At 36.4% G+C, this 20,596-nt stretch overlaps 1 protein-coding gene across 9 annotated transcripts in view; it reads right to left on the bottom strand.

The window, feature by feature from the left end:
* CCDC18 (coiled-coil domain containing 18) overlaps positions 1-20,596 on the bottom strand; it is a 120,050-nt gene that overhangs the window by 2,796 nt on the left and 96,658 nt on the right. For 5 of the 9 annotated variants that reach the window (XM_056819086.1, XM_056819089.1, XM_056819087.1 and 2 more), the window contains 4 exons: positions 20,077-20,214; positions 12,737-12,937; positions 7,470-7,937; positions 6,865-7,068 (listed from right to left, as the gene is read on the bottom strand). In XM_056819086.1, coding sequence (XP_056675064.1) covers positions 7,003-7,068; positions 7,470-7,937; positions 12,737-12,937; positions 20,077-20,214 — 873 coding nt within the window. In that variant the 3' untranslated portion in view covers positions 6,865-7,002. Of the gene's footprint in view, positions 1-6,864; positions 7,069-7,469; positions 7,938-8,195; positions 8,332-12,736; positions 12,938-15,478; positions 15,682-20,076; positions 20,215-20,596 lie in introns of those variants that run through there. The other 4 variants (XR_008916731.1, XR_008916732.1, XM_056819088.1 and 1 more) reach the window with 4 other exon arrangements.

Raw genomic sequence — 20,596 nt, 5'->3', positions numbered from 1 at the left:
CAAAACTGGTGGCTCCCAATTACCTCAAGGTCTATGCCTTCAAATATCAAGTAGATCAAACGTCCTTTGCTATTTAAACGTCCTTTGGTATTTAAAGGTTTTCATAACCTGCCCCCATCTATATGGGGGCATCTATATAGTCACAATCTGGCCACACTAGCCTACTTGCTATTCCTCACAGACATATCTCTCATCCTTAATTCAGAGGCCATTACCCCCAATTGCAGAACATTCTATCTCCCCACCCCCAATTCCTAGCCTTTTCTGGTTTCCTGTGACTTGAGACATTTCCTGGTTGTGTCCCTCATCCTCTTCCACATAGCCTCCTGGCTGTTAGTACCTTCCATTTGCAGTCTATATATCCCGTAGGTACGCGGCTCCCCCCACCCTGTGTGAGGGCAAGGACTCTGTTTTTACATTTCTTGTATCCATGGTTTAGTACAGTGCCAGAAACACTTAAATACTGGTAGATTGACTAATATAGGATTTCCTTGATCTAGATAACTTTAACCCATCTATGCTTTTTTATCCTGTACAATTCTTACACATGCTTTCCAATAAATCTAAATCCTCTATAAGGTGTCCACAATGAGAGAATTACAACATGGTCTGGCCCTCCCCCTTATGCTACATGACTGATCCACTTCCTTATTGGTCATAAATTTCCTTGATATCTATCTTGACTTTGCTTTCTTCTGTATCATTTTATATGATTCTAACCTAGAAACATCATAAATGGAAATGTCACAACTTTGATACCATGTTTTCTTTTTAAAAAACTCTTACCCTCTATCTTATTAATAACTCTAAGACATATAGGCAAGGGCTAGGCAAACAAGGTTAAGTGACTTCCCTCGGGTCACAAAACTAGAGGTGTCTGAGGCCAGATTTGAACCTAGGTCTTCCCAATTCCAGGCCTGGTGCTCTATCCACTGTGCTACCTACCTGCCCCACAATTTATTCTTTAAAAAAAATTTTTTTTAACCCTTACCTTCTGTTTTAGAATCGATACTACGAATTGGTTCCAAGGCAGAAGAGTGGTGAGGGCTAGACAATGGGGGTCAAGTGACTTGTCCAGGGTCACACAGCTGGGAAGTGTCTGAGATTAAATTTGGATCTAAGTGCTCTTTTCTCCATACCTGGTGTTAAATCCACAAGCCACACAGCTTCCCTCTCCCTTCCCCTGCATGAACCCATTCTGGCTCTTACTTTTTACCTCGTCTTTTGAAGAAAGTTATTCATTATCATGTATTTGATAACTTGGCTACATCTGACTTTTCTGCCTTTCTCATTCCTTTAACTATCCTATTATGATCCAAAAAAATTGCCCTACTTAAAAAAAATTTTTTCCCACATCATTTAGCATTCCTTATTTTTGCTCATGTTGTCCTCTCATACCTAGAATGGAATCCTCCTCATTTCTAGTTGTAAAAATCTCTCCCCTCAATGATCAATCCAGGTGCCACTTCCTTTATAAAGTATTTTCCAATTTCCCCGACTGGATATGACTTTCTCTACATAAAAACAACTTGTAGTTTTTTTTTTAATCACATCTGCCCAATTTTATTCTTCTCTCACCTTTCCTATTTCTTATACCTCCAAGATTATCAATAGTAGATTCAGTCATTACATTCAATAATTTGTGGAATTTCTTTGATTTGAGCCAAATAGCGTATTCATCACGGGCATTCCTCTCTTTGTTCCAGGCCAGTCATAATGGCCAACTCACTGTCACACTCCAGCCTCAGTGCCTTTGCATGAACTGTGCTCTGAAATACCTAGCTTCCTTCAAGCCTCAGGTCCTAGGCCATTCCCTTCCTCCATGGAGGGCCTTTCCTGATCCTCTCCAATTAACAGAATTTTCGCCTATCCCTGAAATTACTGTGTACTAACTCTAAATGTATTTTGTTTTTACTTATCTGTGTACATGTTATTTCCCTTCAGAGGACATTAAGTTCTCTGACTACAAGGAACATTTTGTTTATATCTTTGTATTCCCAGTTCTTAGCATCATGCCTGGAACATGATAGGTACTTAATAAATGCTAGCTGAATTGAACTGATTTCTTTTCATTGTCTATTTATCTTTTTATCCATTCTAAGCAGTCTAAGAGTCATAGAGCTTTAGACCTGGAAGAAATTTCAGAGGTCAGCTTGTCTGACCAACACCTGAAGCAAGAATTTTTTTCTGCAGGATCAGGGTCCTAACTTTTCCTTCATTGTTATGAGAGCTAAAGTAATAATAATAATGATGATGATGATAATCCTAAATAACCAAACCCCACATTTCTGTTATCCATAATAGCTGATCCTGGGCTTGACCTTTCCTGAGGCTGAATTGCCAGGACTTTTCCACTCTTCTGTATTCATGTTTAATAACCTGACATCACATATACTTTTTGGCATCATGTCCTTTTCAAATACAAGCTTTCTGACAAGTTCTCTGTAGAGATATGTCTTTCTGGATGATACCTCTATTTCTTTCTCATCAAAATTATCTTAGGTAGCCTATCAGAATTTCCTTCTTGAAATCCTTTCAGACCCCATAATCCAACCTTCCATTTTAGAATTTTAACTTAATTATTTTCTTGAACTCTCAGATATCTACTTTCCTAAAGTCTAGGAAACATGTCAGATTGTGCCCAATGCTTCCTTATTTCAAACTCTAAGATAGAATAATTATTTCCTCCCAAGATTCCCATCATTTCTACTTCAGTAGCTAGTAAGTTCCTCTTTATTTGGTCAGGATCAGGTCCAGAATAGCAGTTCCCCCGAGGGCTTCCTCTAGCTTCTGAAAAATGAAATTACCATCAAGATATGCAAGAATTTATCAGCTCTTCTGCTTTTAGCAGAGAAAACAACCTCTCTCACAGATGCCTGGAAAGGAGATGTCTCCCATCACAACTATATCCTATGACTGTGTGACACTTATAATCGGCACCAGTTCAATTCAACAAATATTTATTAAGTAAGTACTATGGGTAAAAGCATTGTTCTGAGAACATAAAAATAAAAAAAAAAGTTTGTTTTCAAGAAGTTAATATGCTACTGGAATTCACCACATGTTTCTTCTACTAATCTGTAGTATATTTTTCTTCTTCTTTAAAAAACCTCATCTTCCATCTTAAAATCAACATCAAGTATCAATTTCAAGGCAGAATAGTATTATGGGCTAGGCAACTGGGATTAAATCAGTTGACCAGGGTCACACAGCCAGGAAGTGTCTGAGGTTAGATTTGAACCACTAAGCCACCGAGCTTCCCCTTGTATGATATTTTCTTAATATTTCATTAAGTATATTATAGTTTATAATATATTTCTTCCAAAATATTACCCCTACTACTCTCTCCTTTTGTACCCAACTAAATACTTTTTAATCAATCTTCCCACTCTTGTCTCTTTTAGTTCTTTTTAGGTTTACAGATTTCCATATATAGGAAAATATTTTCTTGATGCATAAGCCTCCTTAAATGGGATAACAAGGTTCTATAATAGTGGGAATATTATAGGATGGAAAGTATGAGTCCTTGAAAAGAAAAGCACAAAGAGAAATAAATATATTTTTAGGTAGAGAGGAGGAAGGAATTAGAGCTCACAACTAATACCCTGGCTTCTGAACCCTAAAGGTCCTTCTAGCTCTAAATCCTATAATTCTATCTTAGTAAAATTTAAAAGCTATAATAGAGGCAGAGCCAATATGGTTGCATAAAGGCAGGCATTCACCTAAGATCTCCCAAATCTCCTTCCAAATAACTTTAAAATAATACCTGAAAACAACTTCTAAAGCAACAGAACTGACAAAAGGACTATGATAAACAATTTTCCAGCAAAAGACAACTTAGAAGGTTGGCAAGGAGGCAACAGAATCCACAATGGCAGATTTTGGAGCTCTCAGTCAATAGATGGTAAAGAAGTTGGACAACTGGTCAGAAAATTACAGGGACCCTCTGATGGCACTGGATTCTGTTACTTTGCCCAAACATGGATCTGTGTATCAGTCCCAAGGTGAGGAGGAGATAGCACACCAGAGTATGTAGGTACAGGGCAAGGGGGATTTTAATCACAGTTCTAGGGAAGAAAAGAGTGCTTGTGGTCCCTTATAGAACATAGAATAGGCCAGAAGAGAAGTGACCACATTTCTCCTTAAATTATACCACCTTATTAGAACTGAAAACTTACAGATCCCCACAGCTATCTCTGAAAATAACAGCATAAACCCCACCTCCCCCCTAAAGTTTGGGACAATGTATCTTCAACCCTGGGGAGCAGAGGTCAATTTAACATAAAGCTAAAAATCAAGAAATAGGTTGGAAAATGAGCACACAACAAAAAAAGAACCTGAACAATGTCAGAAAGACAGCAATGTCAAAACAGCTATATTCAAAGGCTAAAAGAAAAATGGGATTTTATCTTACCCCCCCCCCAAATTCCTAGAAGAGCTCAAAAAGGATTTTAAAAATCAATAAGAGAGATAGATGAAAAATTGGGAAAAGAACTGAGAGTGAAGCAAGAAAATGGTGAAACAAGAGTCAATAGCTTGGTAAAGGAGGCACAAAAAATAGTGAAGAAAATAAAAGACCAGGCCAAATGGTAAAAAAGGCATAAAAACTCACAAAAGAACTCCTTTGAAAGTTAAAATTGGCCAAATGGAAAAGTAGGTACAAAAGCTCAGTGAAGAGAATAATGCTTTAAAAATCAGAATTGGGCTGAAGAAGCTAATGACTCCATAAGACATCAAGGAACAATCAAAGTCAAAAGAATGAAAAAGAATAAAATGTCAAATATCTTACTGGAAAAACAACTGACCTAGAAAATAGATCTAGGAGAGATAATTTAAGAATTATTAGGCTACCTGAAGTCCATGAACAAAAAAAGAGCATAGACATTATCTTTCAAGAAATTAGCAAGGAAAATTGCCCTGATAACCTACAACCAGATAAAATAGAAATCAAAAGAACCTACCAATTACTTCCTGAAACATGCCCAAATGAAAACTTCCAGGAATTAATTTATAGCCAAATTCCAGAATTCCCAGGTCAAGGAGAAAATATTGCGAAGCAGCCAGAAAGAAACAAATTCAAATATTGTGGAACCACAGTCAGAATAACACAAGAGTTAGCAGCCTCTGCACTAAAGGATTAGAAGAATTGGGATATGATAGTCCAGAGGGAAAAGGAGTTAGGATTACAACCAAGAACTACCTACTCATCAAAACTGAATATAAATGGGGATTGGGGGGGGGAAGTACATTTAATGAAATAGGAAATGAAAGAGGATTTCTAAGCATTACTGATGTAAAGACCAGAGTTGAGTAGAAAATCTGACTCTCAAACACAAGACTCAAGGGGAATCTGAGTAGTTCAGTGGATTGAAAGCCAGTCCCAGAGATAGGAGGTCCTGGGTTCAAATCTGGCCTCGGACATTTCCCAGCTGTGTGACCCTGGGCAAGTCACTTAACCTACATTGCCTAGCCCTTACCACTCTTCTGCCTTGGAGCCAATACACAATATTGTTTCTAAGGTAGCAGGTAAAGGTTAAAAAAAAATACAAGATTCCAATGAGGCATAAAAAGGTAAACAAGGTTAAGTTGTTTACATTCCTACATGGGAAGATAATAATTATAATTCCTAAGAACTTTATCATTAGTAGGACATTTAGAAGGAGTGTACATAGACAGAGGACATGGGTGGGATGATATCCAAAAAAAATAAAATGACAGGATGAGAAACAGGGATGTGCTAGAAGAAAGAGAAGGAAGATGCAGAATGGGGTAAATGATGACACATAAAAGAGGTGTGGAAGAGTTTTTGCAGTGGAGAGAAAGATGAGGCGGGGGTAGTGGGGTGGTAGCTGGCAATGCTTGATCCTTACATTCATCAGAATTGGCTTCAAGAGGGAATAATATATATACTCAGTTGACCATAGAAATCTATCTTACTCTATAGAAAAGTAGGAGGGGAAGGAGATAAGAGGAGAAGTACTCATGGCAGGGGTATTAGGGAAGGTGGTAGTCAGAAATAAAATACTTCTAAGGAGGGAAAGGATGAAAGGAAAGAGAAGGATAAACAGGAGGAAAAAAAAGGATGGCAAGAAATACACAGTTAGTAATCATAACTGTGAATGTAAATGGGATGGACTCATTCATACTATAGACAATAAAATAACAATATTAAACATATATGCACCAAAAGGTATTGCATCCAAATGCTTAAAGATAAAGTTAAATATGTTATAGGAGGAATTAAACAGTAAAACTATACTAACTAGTGGGAAACCTAAACTTCCCCTCCTCACCACTAAAAAAATCTAACTAAAAAATAAACAAGAAAAAAAATTTAAAAAAATAAACAAGAAAGGAGTTAAGGAGATAAACAGAATTTTAGAAAAGTTAGATATGATAAACCTCTGGAAAAAACTGAGTGGGAATAGAAAAGAATATTCTGTTTTCTCAGTGATGCATGGCATCTACATAAAAACTGACATATAATAGGGTAAAAAAATCTCACAGCCAAATATAGAAAAGCAGAAATATTAAATGAATCCTTTTCAGATCAAAATGTAATAAAAATTACATTGAATAAAGGGGCTGTGAAAACATGGGCTAAAAATAAATTGTAAACTAAGTAATCTAATCTTAAAGAATGAATGGGTCAAAGAAAAAATCATGGAAAAAATCAATAATTTCATTAAAGAAATTGACAACAATGAGATAACAGCAAAATTTATGAGGAGACAAAGCAGTACTAAGGGGAAAATTTATATATCTAAATGCTTTCATTAATAAAATAGTGAAAGAACAGATCGATGAATTGGGCATGACTAAAAAGATATGAAGTGATTAATAATCCAATCAACTCTTCAAAAGTCAGTGACAACCAATAATTTATTCTGATGCCCATAGCCCAACTGTATAAACAAGGTATTGATGAGGGCAATTACCTCTATTCACTACAATTCACCTCAGAACCTACTGGGCCTTTCTGTCTTTCCCTCTCTGTGTGCTTCACCCTTCCATTTCTCTTCTGTGTCTCTGGCTTTTTGCCATCTTCTTAACTCTTCCCCTGTGGAACTGAAGTGCATTTTTTAGTATTTGTATACTTACTGAATAAAACTATATATTCCCTGTTCTTAATTTTAAAAAATTTTAAATGTTTCATATTTCTCTAACAAAAAATACATTTGTTTTAACTTGTGCATAGCCCTTTTTTCCTGTGTATCATCTGCCCTCCATAGAAGACTCTCAACCATGCTTTAAAATGGTTATTATTTTAGTCTTTCTATTAAAATTCCCCTATTGTAAAAGGAAAAAATCTTCTATTACTTTCCAAACACCAATTTTTCTCCCAAATATTAACTTTAAGTAAAATGCAAAAGGATTTCAAAGTACAAAGAATTCTATCTGATAACATTTTCCCCAATATAGAACCAAACCACTATTAAACAAGTGTACTTTTCATATAGGCATAATACCTGATTTGTACCAAATGCTGATACAGAAGACCTTTTTGACAGTTTCACTTCTTTGTTTATGTATTTTAGCATTCCACTAAGGGTACTGAAGTCATTACTCTGAGAAGCTTCATCTTCATCTGCATCATATGTCAGTGAGACAAGTAAGTCTGATGGAGTATAAAGTGCATCTTTTTTATTTTCTTCTGTTGGCAAAGGATTTTGAATGAGTGCTTGTTTTAGGTCGTCTATGAGCTCTTCAGAAAGATCTTCATTGTCAATAGTCTTAAAACTTAGGTCACTGGCGCTAATAGAGCGCCGTAATTTCCTAGATTTGTAAAGTGATGGATGAGGATGTTTGAAAACCCTCGCATCTTGAATATTATACATAATTTCAGTAGGAGACAAAAAGGAGGCTGGTAGATGCTTAAGGCCTTCACTCCTTTCACGTCCAGAAAGTTTGGCTTGCAATCTAGTTACCTCAGATTCCTATATAAAAATAAAAAACTTGTTAAACAATCATGAATTCAGAGGCAAGAAAGTAATTCACTTTTATCCAGGGCAGCACTACTTTCTACAAATATCCATAGAAAAGAATTCACTACTTTTTAAGGCAACCAATATCATTTCAGACTGTTCTAGGCATTAATTTGGGTTTAAGTTCTTCATAACCTAGATCCTTCCTACCTTTCATCTTTTTACACCTTACTCTCTCCTCTATGTACTCCATGATTCCATGACACTGACCTGGTTGCTTTTCCTCAAACAAGACACTCCATTTCTTGATTCCATGCATTTTCTTTCTTTCTTTCTTTTTTCTAAATTCAATTTTATTGTATTTTCAGTTCTGAATCCTCTCCCTCCCACCTCCCTGCCTCCAACCCTATGAGAAAGCAAGAAAAACAAAATGTATTAAAAATATATTCAAACCAAATAAATTACCATGTTAGCCCCACCCCATTTTAAACACATGCTTCAATCTGCACTCTGAGTCTATCACCTCTCTATCTGGAAATGGAAAGTACATTTCACTGTGAGAACTGTAGTTGGTTCCACTGCATTGTTCCCAAGTCTTTCAAAGTTCTTTGTCTTAATGGTATTTTTGTTTTATGTAATAGGTTGTTCCCATGGTACTGCTGACTTCACTCTCAATCAGTTCATATTAGTCTATCCAGGTTTTTCTACAACCATCCCCCCTTCACCATTTCTTATAGCACAACAGTATGTGATTACATACATATGCCACAATTTGTTCAACCATTCCCCAACAGATGGCATCTCTTAAGTTCCAATTCTTTGCTGCCATGAAAAGAGCTGCTATAACTGTTTTTATACACATGGGTTCATTCTTCTTTCTTTGATTTCTTTGTGGTGTAGAGTTAGTAGTGGTATTTCTGGGTCAAAAGGGACTCCATGAATTTTTTTTAAAATAAAAACCCTTACCTTCCATCTTGGAATCAATACTGTATATTGGTTCCAAGGCTGAAGAGTGGTAAGGGCTAGGCAATGGGGGTTAAGTGACTTGCTCAGGGTCACACGGCTGGGAAGTGTCTGAGGTCAGATTTGAACCTGTGACCTCCCATCTGTAGGCCTGGCTCTCAATCCACTGAGCTACCCAGCTGCCCCCAACTTGATGAATTTTTAATGGTTGTCCCTCTTAGGCTTGGAATTCTCTCCTTTATCACCTCTGCCTCTTGGCTTCCTTCAAGTCTCAGCTAAAACTTCATTTTCTAAAACAAGTTTTTCCTAGTACCCCTTAATCAAGGAGTACCTTTCCTCTAAGATTATCTCTAGTTTATCTTTTATATATCTTATTTGTTAGTACTAACTTCTATTCAGGACTGAATTGCTAAATAGTGTAGGGACTGAACCTGTGATTTCATTAGTACTGGGAAATCCTGAGTGGGAAAATCCTCTACCAATGCAGGATGGCACTTTCTTTACAACTTAAGTCTTAGAGAGCTGCCTAGAGTGCTGAGAAGTTTGCCCTTGGTAACAGAGTCAGTACATGTTAGAGGTTAGCTTTGAATCCCGATCTTCATAGTTCCAAAGCCCTCTGTTGATATATTCAGCTTTCAAGTTTTTCCTGGCTTGATAGACTACAAGATCATGTTGATACTACTCACATTACCTCTCATTTACTTTTACCTTCTTAGGCAGCGTACTTAGGCAGCTAAGCAGAAGGTCCTTTAAAAATATTTCTATTACCTCACTCAACCCAAGGGAAAGTATGAAAAGAAAACAATTAACTTTATATTGACAGGCATCACTTTAGATAAAGTGAACAGAATGGAAACTACTAAAATTATTCTTCCCTTCAGAACTTTCAAATCAAATTAAATGTGTAGTAGGTAATACTACTGCCTTCCCAAATATATTTTATATCATTAAAAATCATCATGCTCTCTTGATAGGGAAAGCTATGAGAAAAAAAAAAGATTATTATTCTTTATTTTTTTTTAAACCCTTACCTTCCATCTTGGAGTCAATACTGTGTATTGGCTCCAAGGCAGAAGAGTGGTAAGGGCTAGGCAATGGGGGTTAAGTGACTTGCCCAGGGTCAAACAGCTGGGAAATGTCTGAGGCCAGATTTGAACCTAGGACCTCCCGTCTCTAGGTCTGACTCTCAATTCACTGAGCCTTCCCAGCTGGCCCCAAAAGATTATTATTCTTTATTAAATCAATCTGGCAATCTATTCTATTCTATTAGTTTCTGAAATTTAGCACCCAAAAGGTATGAGGCAAATAAATTTTTTTCTATGATTTTTCCATCCCCCTTTCAATATCCTTGAAATCTATCTAAATTCAAATTACTTGCAACTGGATATTCTTCGCACCAGTTTTTTCCATGGCAAATCTTTCTTTCAGGTTCTTATTAGCATATTTTAACAAAGTAGCTTACACAAACTTTTGCTGACACTAGACAGGTAGACAGAGAGTTTGTCTTTTAAACCAAAAAGTGATTCATTATAACCTCTCCTAATCTGACTGGACAGTATGGAAACAAGCTTATCTTGTACTAGTCTATTATACAGTATTCTTTCAGTTATTTGGCTTAGTTGGAGTTATCTTAAGTAAGTGAGGATTCTGTAATTCAAAGTCTTACCTTTAACTTTTAAATTTAAACAGTTCTTTGACAGAAATCTAAAATGTATTACTTTGTTCCAGTGTAAGGACAAGTTATACGGAATAAAAAATAACTCTTTCTTCCTCTTTTCTTTCTTTCAATACTTTCTGTTCTAGCAACAACTATAGGGCAGGAAGGCATGAGTTAGACAATTGAGGTTAAGTAGGGTCAGAGAGCTAAGAAGTTTATGAGGCCAGATTTGAATCTAGGTCCTCCAGACTCCAGACCTGGCATTCTATTCATTATGAATGTAAGTGTTTCTTGATGGCCCAGGGTCATGATCTGGAACAGTTCTTCTGGATGGTGCTATAATCCAGTGATGCCTTCAGAGGGTCCTGACGTGGTTAGGTGAGTCCTCTTACTGCTTCCCACCCTTTGCTTTTCTAGTGGGAACTTCTCTAGCTCCTTTGTGATGATTTCCATGTTTGACTGTCAGTCGCTCTGACTAAGAGGCTGCTGGTTGGTTTCTGATCATCTCCACTCCTTTGCTGCTGGCCTCTTTCTCTCCTCTAGTTTCTAGGTTTGTCTCTGACAAGATAAAAAGCTCTTTCCTTTAGGATCATTCCTTGAGCAACTGTCATGTCTTCTAGCAGTTTCTCCTTTCATAAATACAAGGTATTTTGGGGAGCAGTTGGGTGGCTCAGTGGATTGAGAGCAAGGCCTAGAGATGGGAGGCCCTGCGTTCAAATCTGGCCTCAGACACTTCCTAGCTGGGTGACTCTGAGCAAGTCACTTACCCCCCATTGTCTAGCCTTTATAAACACTCTTCTGCCTTAGAACTAAAGCACAGTATTGATTTTAAGATGGAAGATAAGAATTTAAATTTATTTTAAAATAAATAAATACAAGGTATTTTTGTTTCCTGGCATGTCTGACCTATTTTAAACAATCAGCGATACCAGATATATGATGGCTGATAAGTAGGGTCTTCATGTATTGACTTGACTGTACTCATCTCAACATGATTTGGGGGAATAAGGGAAATTTTGGGAAATGAAATAGAGAAATAGAGAAGCTAGACAACCTTCTAGCTTTTCCTGCCATTTCTTAGCTTCAATGTTTTGTTTAAAATGTAAATTCTCAGAACACAAGACACAGTTATAATACAAAAAATATGTTCAGAATATCTTCCATTATTTTGGATAACAGAACCACAATGGAAAAGGCATTTAAATACTTAGTTCAGCATCCCTAATTTTTTAAAAAAGTAATCTTTTTAGCAGAGATTTTGGATTTTTGATAACCTCACATTTTACTGCACTTAAAAATTATTGTTTGTTTTTTTAATGGCATCCTGATTTTCAAATAGTCAGTTCCTATTCTTCCTTCTTAGGTCTTAACTGACAAATTTAACACACACATACCAGCAGTATTGTAGTTCTATTTCATGTCTTATCTTTATGTATGAATATTGATTTTGAATTCCCAAAACTTTACAATTAAAGAAAAATAAAAGTGAACATGTAAATGTATATATTTATGGATGTTTACATATGAGTGCCTATACTCAAATCTAATAAAAATAATGAAATTTTGTAATTTTTCAACAGTTTAATAATTATTAATTCTGAAAAAATTTCCCAGCTTTTTACTGGCATCAAACAGTAAAACAATATGAACCCTAAAGTAAGTAGGTTAGGATTTGGTGAATTTATACTTAAGGTTCACAGAATATTTTCTCTGTAGTAATGCCATATTAATAAACACAATATATTATTACCTCAATTGGGTAATTTTTTTCTTAAATAGGTAAACAACTAATCATATCAATCTTTGTTGTTGCTGTTCAGTCATTTTCAGCTGTGTTGAACTATTCACGGCTCCTTTTGGGATTTTCTTAGCAAAGATACTAGAGTGGTTTGCCATCATTTCCTTCTCTACCTCATTTTATAGATAAGGAAACGGAGGCAAACAGGATTAAGTGACTTGTCCAAAGTCACACAGCTAGTGTCTGAGGATAGATTTGAACTCAGGGAGATGAGTCTTCCTGACTCCAAGCCCAGAACTCTATACACGATGCCACCTAGCTGCCCCTATCATAGTCTTTATCCAAGCAAAATGTGTAAGAAACATAAGTGATTAATGAATTAAAATATTGTGTATAAGAAATATATTTCTACAAAGTCTGAGTTTTAGTTTTCTATATTTCTTTTCCACTTACTTTAACAAGCAATGCTTCGTTAGCAGCTTGAATCACTTCGTTCTTATCCTGCACTTGTTTATGAAGATTGCTTAAAGTATCCTGAGTCTCTTCTAATTCCTGTTTTGCCTTCTCTAATTGAATATTTAGTTGATGAACTGAAGACTTCTGGCTATCTGAGGATACCTTCCACTTTGTTCGATTCTCTCGATGTGTAAGCATCTAAGTATTTTAGGACAAAAAGAAAGTGTTATAGATTTGATTTGATTCTTCCTTAATACTTTATTCAGTCTAACTTAAAATATGAGCAATAAAATCACCTAGCTCTTCTTATAACCAGAAATGTCTTATTTCTCTTATGTCCAAAGTTAGCTTTTCCACAAACCTTATTATTCAAACTACTTCTGTGTGAGTGGGTAGTTTTGAAATCTGTATACCACCTCTCATTTTTATAATGAACTAAACTTGTACTTAGTTAACCATCAATAACCATCCAAAGAGAAAGACTATTTTAAAAATGTTATTCTGAGCAATAAAATGATACCATTAGGGATGAATTTTACATTGTTTATGTCATTATTATTCAAAAAAGATTTCAGGTTTTATTAGAGTTAGACATTTAATTTGGCTCTAACTTTCAAGAAAGCTAGAGCAAAAGAAACAGCAAACATTAGTTTGCAGGGACAAAATATTTTTTTTGGAACTAAATTAAAAGAGGAATTTATTGTACAGGGTGTTTGTATAAGAGATACTGCAAAACAGAATGTCTTCAATTACATTTTTATATAAGACAAACATTATTCAAACAGAAAATACCTCAAATATCAACCCTGTATAAAAGCTGTGCACATAATGCACATTTCTGTGGGAATGCTGAAATAACTGTCATGTAGTTTACTTTCAGTTGACAGTAAAGCAATTATAGAAATTGGAAAATCTATTTGAATGAATACACAAACATTTATAAAACACCTACTATGTGTTAGGCACTATTATGGTCAACAGGCACACAAATACAACAGTGAGAGCATATCTGTAAAAGGGATAATTCATTATCTCCCAAAAGACTGACTTTAAAACAGGAGTTCTGTTACAGGAGTCTTTGAAAGGTTCTGGATATCAATGCCAGTTCATAACTGAATTCTCTAGTAAGTACTTGTAGCTTAGAGTTTATCATATTAAATATTATGTAAACATAAACAATGTTAACAGAGAGATTAACATAAGAGACATATAGCTTGGCCTACCAAATGTGAAGAAGGCAAAGCTATTACACTGTTATGAAAGCTCAAGATCTGGAATTACATTCTTGTTGCACATAAGCCACTTTTATTACTATTTTTACTTAAGATGGGTTCTCCTTCTCTCCTAAGCTGGAAGTTCAAGGGTTCACAATGGACCCAGTGTCACTCAGACTGGCCGCCAGGAGCTTTGAATTGCTGTTCTGGCCAGGGCCAGGTGGCTGTTTTAAGCAACCATGTGCCCCCCAAACCCCCCCGACCCCCAGCTTCTGGGGACTTGCCATTTTAATGCCAAAGTTGGGGCAGATTCCCAACTAGCCTGGTCCACCAAAGCTCAGCCCTTCTGAGTTTAAGAGATTTGTCAGCCTCAGCCTTCTTTGGTAGCAGAGATTATAGGTGTGCATAAGCCACTTTGGATGGAAGAATTTCATCAATCAATTAATTAATGAATGACCTCTTATTCAGCATGTTACTATTCTGATCCTTCACCACACTAACTTGGTGACCTCCTCCAAAGGCTTAATGATCATTTCCATGCAGATGACTACCAGATGGCTACATACAGCCTTGATCTCTCCAGATCTTGACCTCCAATTGCCTTCTAGACATTTCACACTATATGTCCCACAGGCTTTTCAAAGTGTAAGTAAAACCTTCCTCTGCAAACCCACCTCTCTCTTCTGAACTCATATGAATTTCTGTATTTCTGTCAAGAAATATGTCATCATCCTTTCAGCCAGCCAGGTATACAACATCAACGTCATCCCTACCTCCTTACTCTCCCTCCCCCCAGAGATCCAGGCACATGCCTGCTCCTCTCCATTTATCTGTCTGGTTTAGGTCATGAGTACCTCCCAGCTAGACTGTTCTTTTTCTAAAGTGCAGATGTGACCATATCACAATCTTGTTCAAGTCCTATTGCCCCTAGAATGAAATATAAATTCCTCCACTAAAGTCCTTTACAACCTGGCCCCAAGCTACCTTTTGAACTTTATAGTACACAACTGGCCTTCTCCTTCTTGCTGTTCCTTATAAATGATACTGCCTTTGCTGTCCCTCATGCCGAGACACACTTAACTCTGTCACCTCCCAGTGTCCCTTGTTTCTCTGAAACTCAGCCTAAGCACCCACCACCTTCTAGAATAAGTCTTTCCTCCTTCCTCTGGTTACCAATTCCCACTCCCCAAAATACACACTCTCTTCTTCCAACTGCATGGAAGGTCTTTGAAGGCAAGGATGCCTTACTACCCCCCAGCACCTATCACAGTGACTGCCACATACATAGTAAGGATTTAGGGGGCAGAGTCAAGATGGCAGCTTAGTAGCAGCAAAAGCCACAACCTCTGACTCTCCTTCAATACCAATCTCTAAAAAGCCCTTCAAAAAAGACAGAAATCCAAACCCAAAAACAAGATGGAGCCACAGTACTCTCTTGTTGAACACAACTGAAAAGCAAGCAGAGTCGATTTCCATGGTATAAGGAAGAGACCCAACACCCTTTCCCCACCCACTGCACTGAGACCTGCAATCAGATGGGGCTGACTGTGGGAATCCCAGGCGGGGACTGCAACTGCGACGGAGCACCTCAGATCCACCATGCGAGGTCCAAGGCTCTGACAGCGGCTGGCAGGGAGGAACTTGGGGAGGGCCATCTGGTTGGGCACCCTCGGCCTCTGTGGCAGCAGGCTACCGAGTAGCACGGCAGGTCAGCACAACCGGTCTAATCTAGTATACCAGCAGAGGAGAGAGAAGACTGAAGATTCCCTCCAGGGCAGAGCATTTCAAATGCCCTGTTCCAGTAACCAACAGTTTTCAGTCCACAGGGTGGTGGTGGTGGTGGAGGGGGGAATGAATCAAAAAAAAGGAGGGAGGTAACAACTGAAAAGTTTCTACAGGGATAAAGACCAAAGAACAGAACCAACAGAGGTTGAAGAAATCCAAGGAACTTCAAGCAAAACCTCAAAAAAAAAAAAATCCAGGAAACTGGACTCAGGTTCTGGAAGAACTAAAAAAGGAATTTAAAAAATCAAATAAGACAGGTTGAAGAAAAATGGGAAAAGGAAAACAACAGCTTAAAAAGAAAAATTGGTCATCTGGAAACAGAGGCACATGAATTAAAACAAGAAAATAGTATTTTAAAAGCCAGAATTAACCAACTGGGAAATGAGACAAAAAAGTCAAAGAAAAAAAGAATGACTTGAAGAGAAGAATGAACCAATTAGAAAAGGAGGATCAAAAGGTCATGGAAGAAATTCAGTCTTTAAAACTTAGAATTGGGCGATTAGAAGCTAATGACTTCATGAGACATCAAGAAATAACAAAACAAATCAAAAGAATGAATAAATTGATGAGAATGTGAAATACTTCATTGAAAAAAACAACTAACCTGGAAAATAGATCTAGGAGAGACAATTTAAGAATTGTCTTTATAAGACATAAAACATAAAACATATGTTTATAAAACATAAAAAGAATGTTTAAGAATGAAAAATCCCCTATCCCCTTATATGAGGATTAGATTTTAATGTTAGCAGTAGTCTTGAGATAATCATAATTGTAATTCTAAGATAGCATAAGCCATGATTTTAGAAGGCTTTTTGTAATTATTTTAGTAAAAGCATTAAGGTTTTGAATTAAGTAAATAACTGCTTTAGCATAGGACTTAGAGTCAATCCCACCCTTCAAATTTGCTATATCATGCACCCTCAGCAATAACTATGGTCTTGAACTTGTGATCTAGTATACATTACTAGGTCTGACTGGGGGTTCGAAGTCTGGTACTACCCAATACAACCTACTCTTACCTTTACATCACTAGTCCAGGCTCTACTATTCCCCTCTTGCCCATTTTCATCACTACTCTAGGCTCCCCAATTCCCTCCTTTTCCATCAAGTGACTTCTAAGTCATCATCAAGTGACTTTTGCCAATGAGAAGTATGTCCTGATCTATTTTTAACATGGTATTTTTAACTTGGTATATAAATTGTGATATTTTGGGGTATATCAGGTCTCGCACAGTGCTGGGGGTTCTTTTGGTCTTGACCAGAAGTCTGGCTTTATTGGAAGACCAGTCCTCTCCAAATAACACTATTTCTTTATAGCTTGGAGACTTTGTTTATCATTTGCTTACCTGTGGTTAGAAATTACACCACAAAAGTCATGACCAAAAAAAAGCCCAGACATCATACTACAGAAAATTATCCTGTAGTATGAAAACTTCCCTGATATTCTTGAAAAAGAGGGTAAAATAGAGATTGAAAGAATCCACAGATCACCTCCTGCATTAAATCCCCAAATGACAACTCCCAGGAATGTTATAGTCAATTTCAAGAGCTCCCAGACCAAGGAGAAAATACTACAAGCAGCCAGAAAAAAACAACTCAGATATCATGGACCCCAGTCAGGATCACACAGGATCTGGCAGGCTCCACATTGAAGAAGGACCACAAGTCTTGGAATATGATATTCCAGAAGGCGAGGGGGCTGGGTTTATAACCAAGAATCAACTATCCAGGAAAACTGACTATATTCTTTTAGGGGAAAGTGAAGGGATTGCAAGGACTGAAGAACCATGAAAGAAATGATGTTCATATACTGAGTCTTATGGCAAAAGCCAGGATTCTCTAAAAACAAGATATTATTGCAAAGGCATTTTTCTTATTGTGGTCATATCAGAAATTCTCATGAGTTAACAACTCCTAAACCTTCAAATAAGGAAATGTTTTGGGGGACTATTCTAAATTCCTAAAAAAGTCTATTCCTTGGTAAACTGACTGAATATGCAATCAAAATTTGGCCTCTTCTGAAGGTGCTTATCTGAGCTTTCCTAAATAGTATTACAAGCATCCTTGGAATCAGCATATCAAACATTCCCAGCCACAAAAAAAGACCTCTCAAGGTAGAATCTTTTACTATTGACTTAGGATTTCCCAGACACAGTCTCCAAGAATCTTTGTTCTTACTTCTTTTATACATCCTTATCAAAGGTTATATTTTTTTAAATCACTGTAAAAAGAATTTGACTAACCTGTGTAAAACCAGACCTTGTATCTTTGATGTAACCACCTGCATTGTTTCTTCTGTCTACTAGTGATATCAATCATGTAATCAATGTGTATTGATTTTCCTAATAAACACTGCAAGCTGGACCACCAGCAAGAGTACTTTTCCAACCTCTATTCTGGCTCCTCATATTTTTCTTCCTCTTTCTTTTTCTCACTTTCTGTAATTCCTGCCACTTCATGTCAGTTGTTCCTCCTCAGTCAAAAGAACCCTGCCTGAGCTGGACTGTGCTGGCAGTAACAGAAAGTATGGTCATTTAATAAAATAGAATGCTTCCAAAAATTCCTGAAAACCAGACTTAAACTGAAAATCTGATGCCCAAATACAAAATTCAAGAGAAGCATAAAAAGGCAAATAAGAAAGAGAAAAAAATGTAAAGGCTTCAATAAAGTCAGATGGCTTATATTCCCATACGGAAAGATGATATCTGTAACTCCAAAAACTGTTATCATTATCACAGTACTTAGAAGAAATATACATAAAGGGTGTGGTAGTAAATTGTTTAGGATGATATGTTAAAAATATATAAAACTAGGGGTGAAAAAGAGGATAATACTAAGAGAAATGGGAAAAAAGAAGTAAAATGGGGTAAAATATATCACATAAAGTCTTGGAAGGGTAAGAGGGGAGAAGACCAATACAATGGAGGTGGGGTAATCTTTAAACCTTACTCTTACTGGAATTGGCTCAGAGAGGGAAGAACAGTCTGAGCCACAGGGGTATAGAATTGTATCTCACCCTATAGAGGAGTTGAAAGGGAATAAGAAATGGGGTGGTAGGGAGGGGAGTAATACAAGGGAGGAAGAAGTTGTGGGGGGGGCATTTAAAAGGCCCTATAGTAAGAGGGGAATAAGAAGGGTGGTAGTGGGAAGGGGAGTAATATATTGGAAGGGGGAAGTCTGACTAAAAGCAAAACACTGGAGGTTAGGGAAAGAAGGAAAGGAGAAAGGTCAGGTTTAAAGGAGGAAGTCAAAATGGAAGGGAATACACAGATAGTAATCATAACTATAAATATGAATGTGATGAACTCACCCATAAAACAGAAGTATATAGAAGAATGGATTAAAAACCAGAATCTTACCATTTGTTGTCTACAAGAAATACACTTGAGATAGGTAGACACTTACAGGGAAAAGGTAAGCAGAATTTACTGAGCTTCAACTAAGACAAAGAAGGCAGGAATAGTAATCATGATCTCAGACAAAGCTAAAGTAAAAATAGATTTGAGTTAAAGAGGTAAGGTAATTACATCTTGATAAAAGGCAGTATAAATAATGAAGAAATATCAATACTTGACATATATGCACCACATGGTTTAGCATGCAGATTTTTAAAGAAGAAACTAAAGGAGCTTTAATAAGAAAATGGTAAAACATATTAGTGAGGGACCTTCAACTTTCCCCTAGCAGAGCTAAACAAATCAAACCAAAAAAATAAATAAGAAAGAAAAGAAGTGAATGAAATGTTAGAAAAATTAAAGTTAATAGATATCTGGCAAAAACTGAATAGGGAAAAAAAGGAATATACCTTCTTATCAGGAGCACATGGTACATATACAAAGAATGACCTTGTACTAGGGCATTAAAAACATAGCAAATAAATGCAGAAAAGCAGAAATAATAATTTCAACTTTTTCAGATCATAATGGGATAAAATGATAATTAATAAGGGTTCATGGAGAAGCATATGTAAAATTATTTGGAAACTAAATGATCTAATTCTTCAAAACTGGTGGGTCAAAGAACAAATCAAAGAAACAATTACTGATTTCATTCAAAAGAATGACAACAAGGAGACAACATATCAAAATCTATGGGATACAGCCAAAGCAGTACTTGGGGAAAATGTATAACTCTGAATGCTTATATTAACAAAATAGGGAAAAGATCAATGAATTGGGCATGCAACTTAAAACACTAGGAAAAGAACAAATTTAAAAAATCCCACATGGTAGGTGTTTAATAAATGCTTGGTGACTGATATTAGCAAAAAGACCAAGATATAATTCAATTAACATTACTACAAGTTTACTCAGTCTAATTCAACTTTTTTTTTACCTCTAGATGATAAACTTCTTTCAGTGATTCTATTTCTGATAACAGTTTCTTCACTTCTGTTTGTAGTCTAGCTTCCATTTGAGTTTCACGTACTTGTGAAGCTCCCAGTTCTTCAGCCAAATGGTTTGCATGTACTTCCTTTAAAATATACATTGAATACAAGACAATTCAGTTATCTTATTTTAATTTTTATTAAATCTAAACTAATTCAGAAAATGAACTGAAATGTAATTTTCAAAATAAATGTTTACTGAGTGGTTACTCAGTATAAGACACTGTATTGGATATTGTGAAAGGTACAGAGATAAGCAGGACTTTCTTGACCAGGTCCTTTCAAATTTGAAGATTGGGTATGCTACGAATATCTTCTGAAGGGCATCTGAATTGTTTATGGCAATGGTAACATGCATCACAGTGGGGGAGAGACAGAAATATTATAAAATCAGTATAATAAAGAAAACCAATATTTGTTGAAGTAAAAATATTTGATTGTTCACGTAATTATTTCAGGGTATAACAA

Source organism: Monodelphis domestica, chromosome 2 (genome assembly GCF_027887165.1).
Source record: "Monodelphis domestica isolate mMonDom1 chromosome 2, mMonDom1.pri, whole genome shotgun sequence".
Classification (NCBI taxonomy): Eukaryota; Metazoa; Chordata; class Mammalia; order Didelphimorphia; family Didelphidae; genus Monodelphis; species Monodelphis domestica.
The sequence above is the reverse complement of the archived record's forward strand: the minus strand, read 5'-3'. Positions and strand labels throughout refer to the sequence as shown.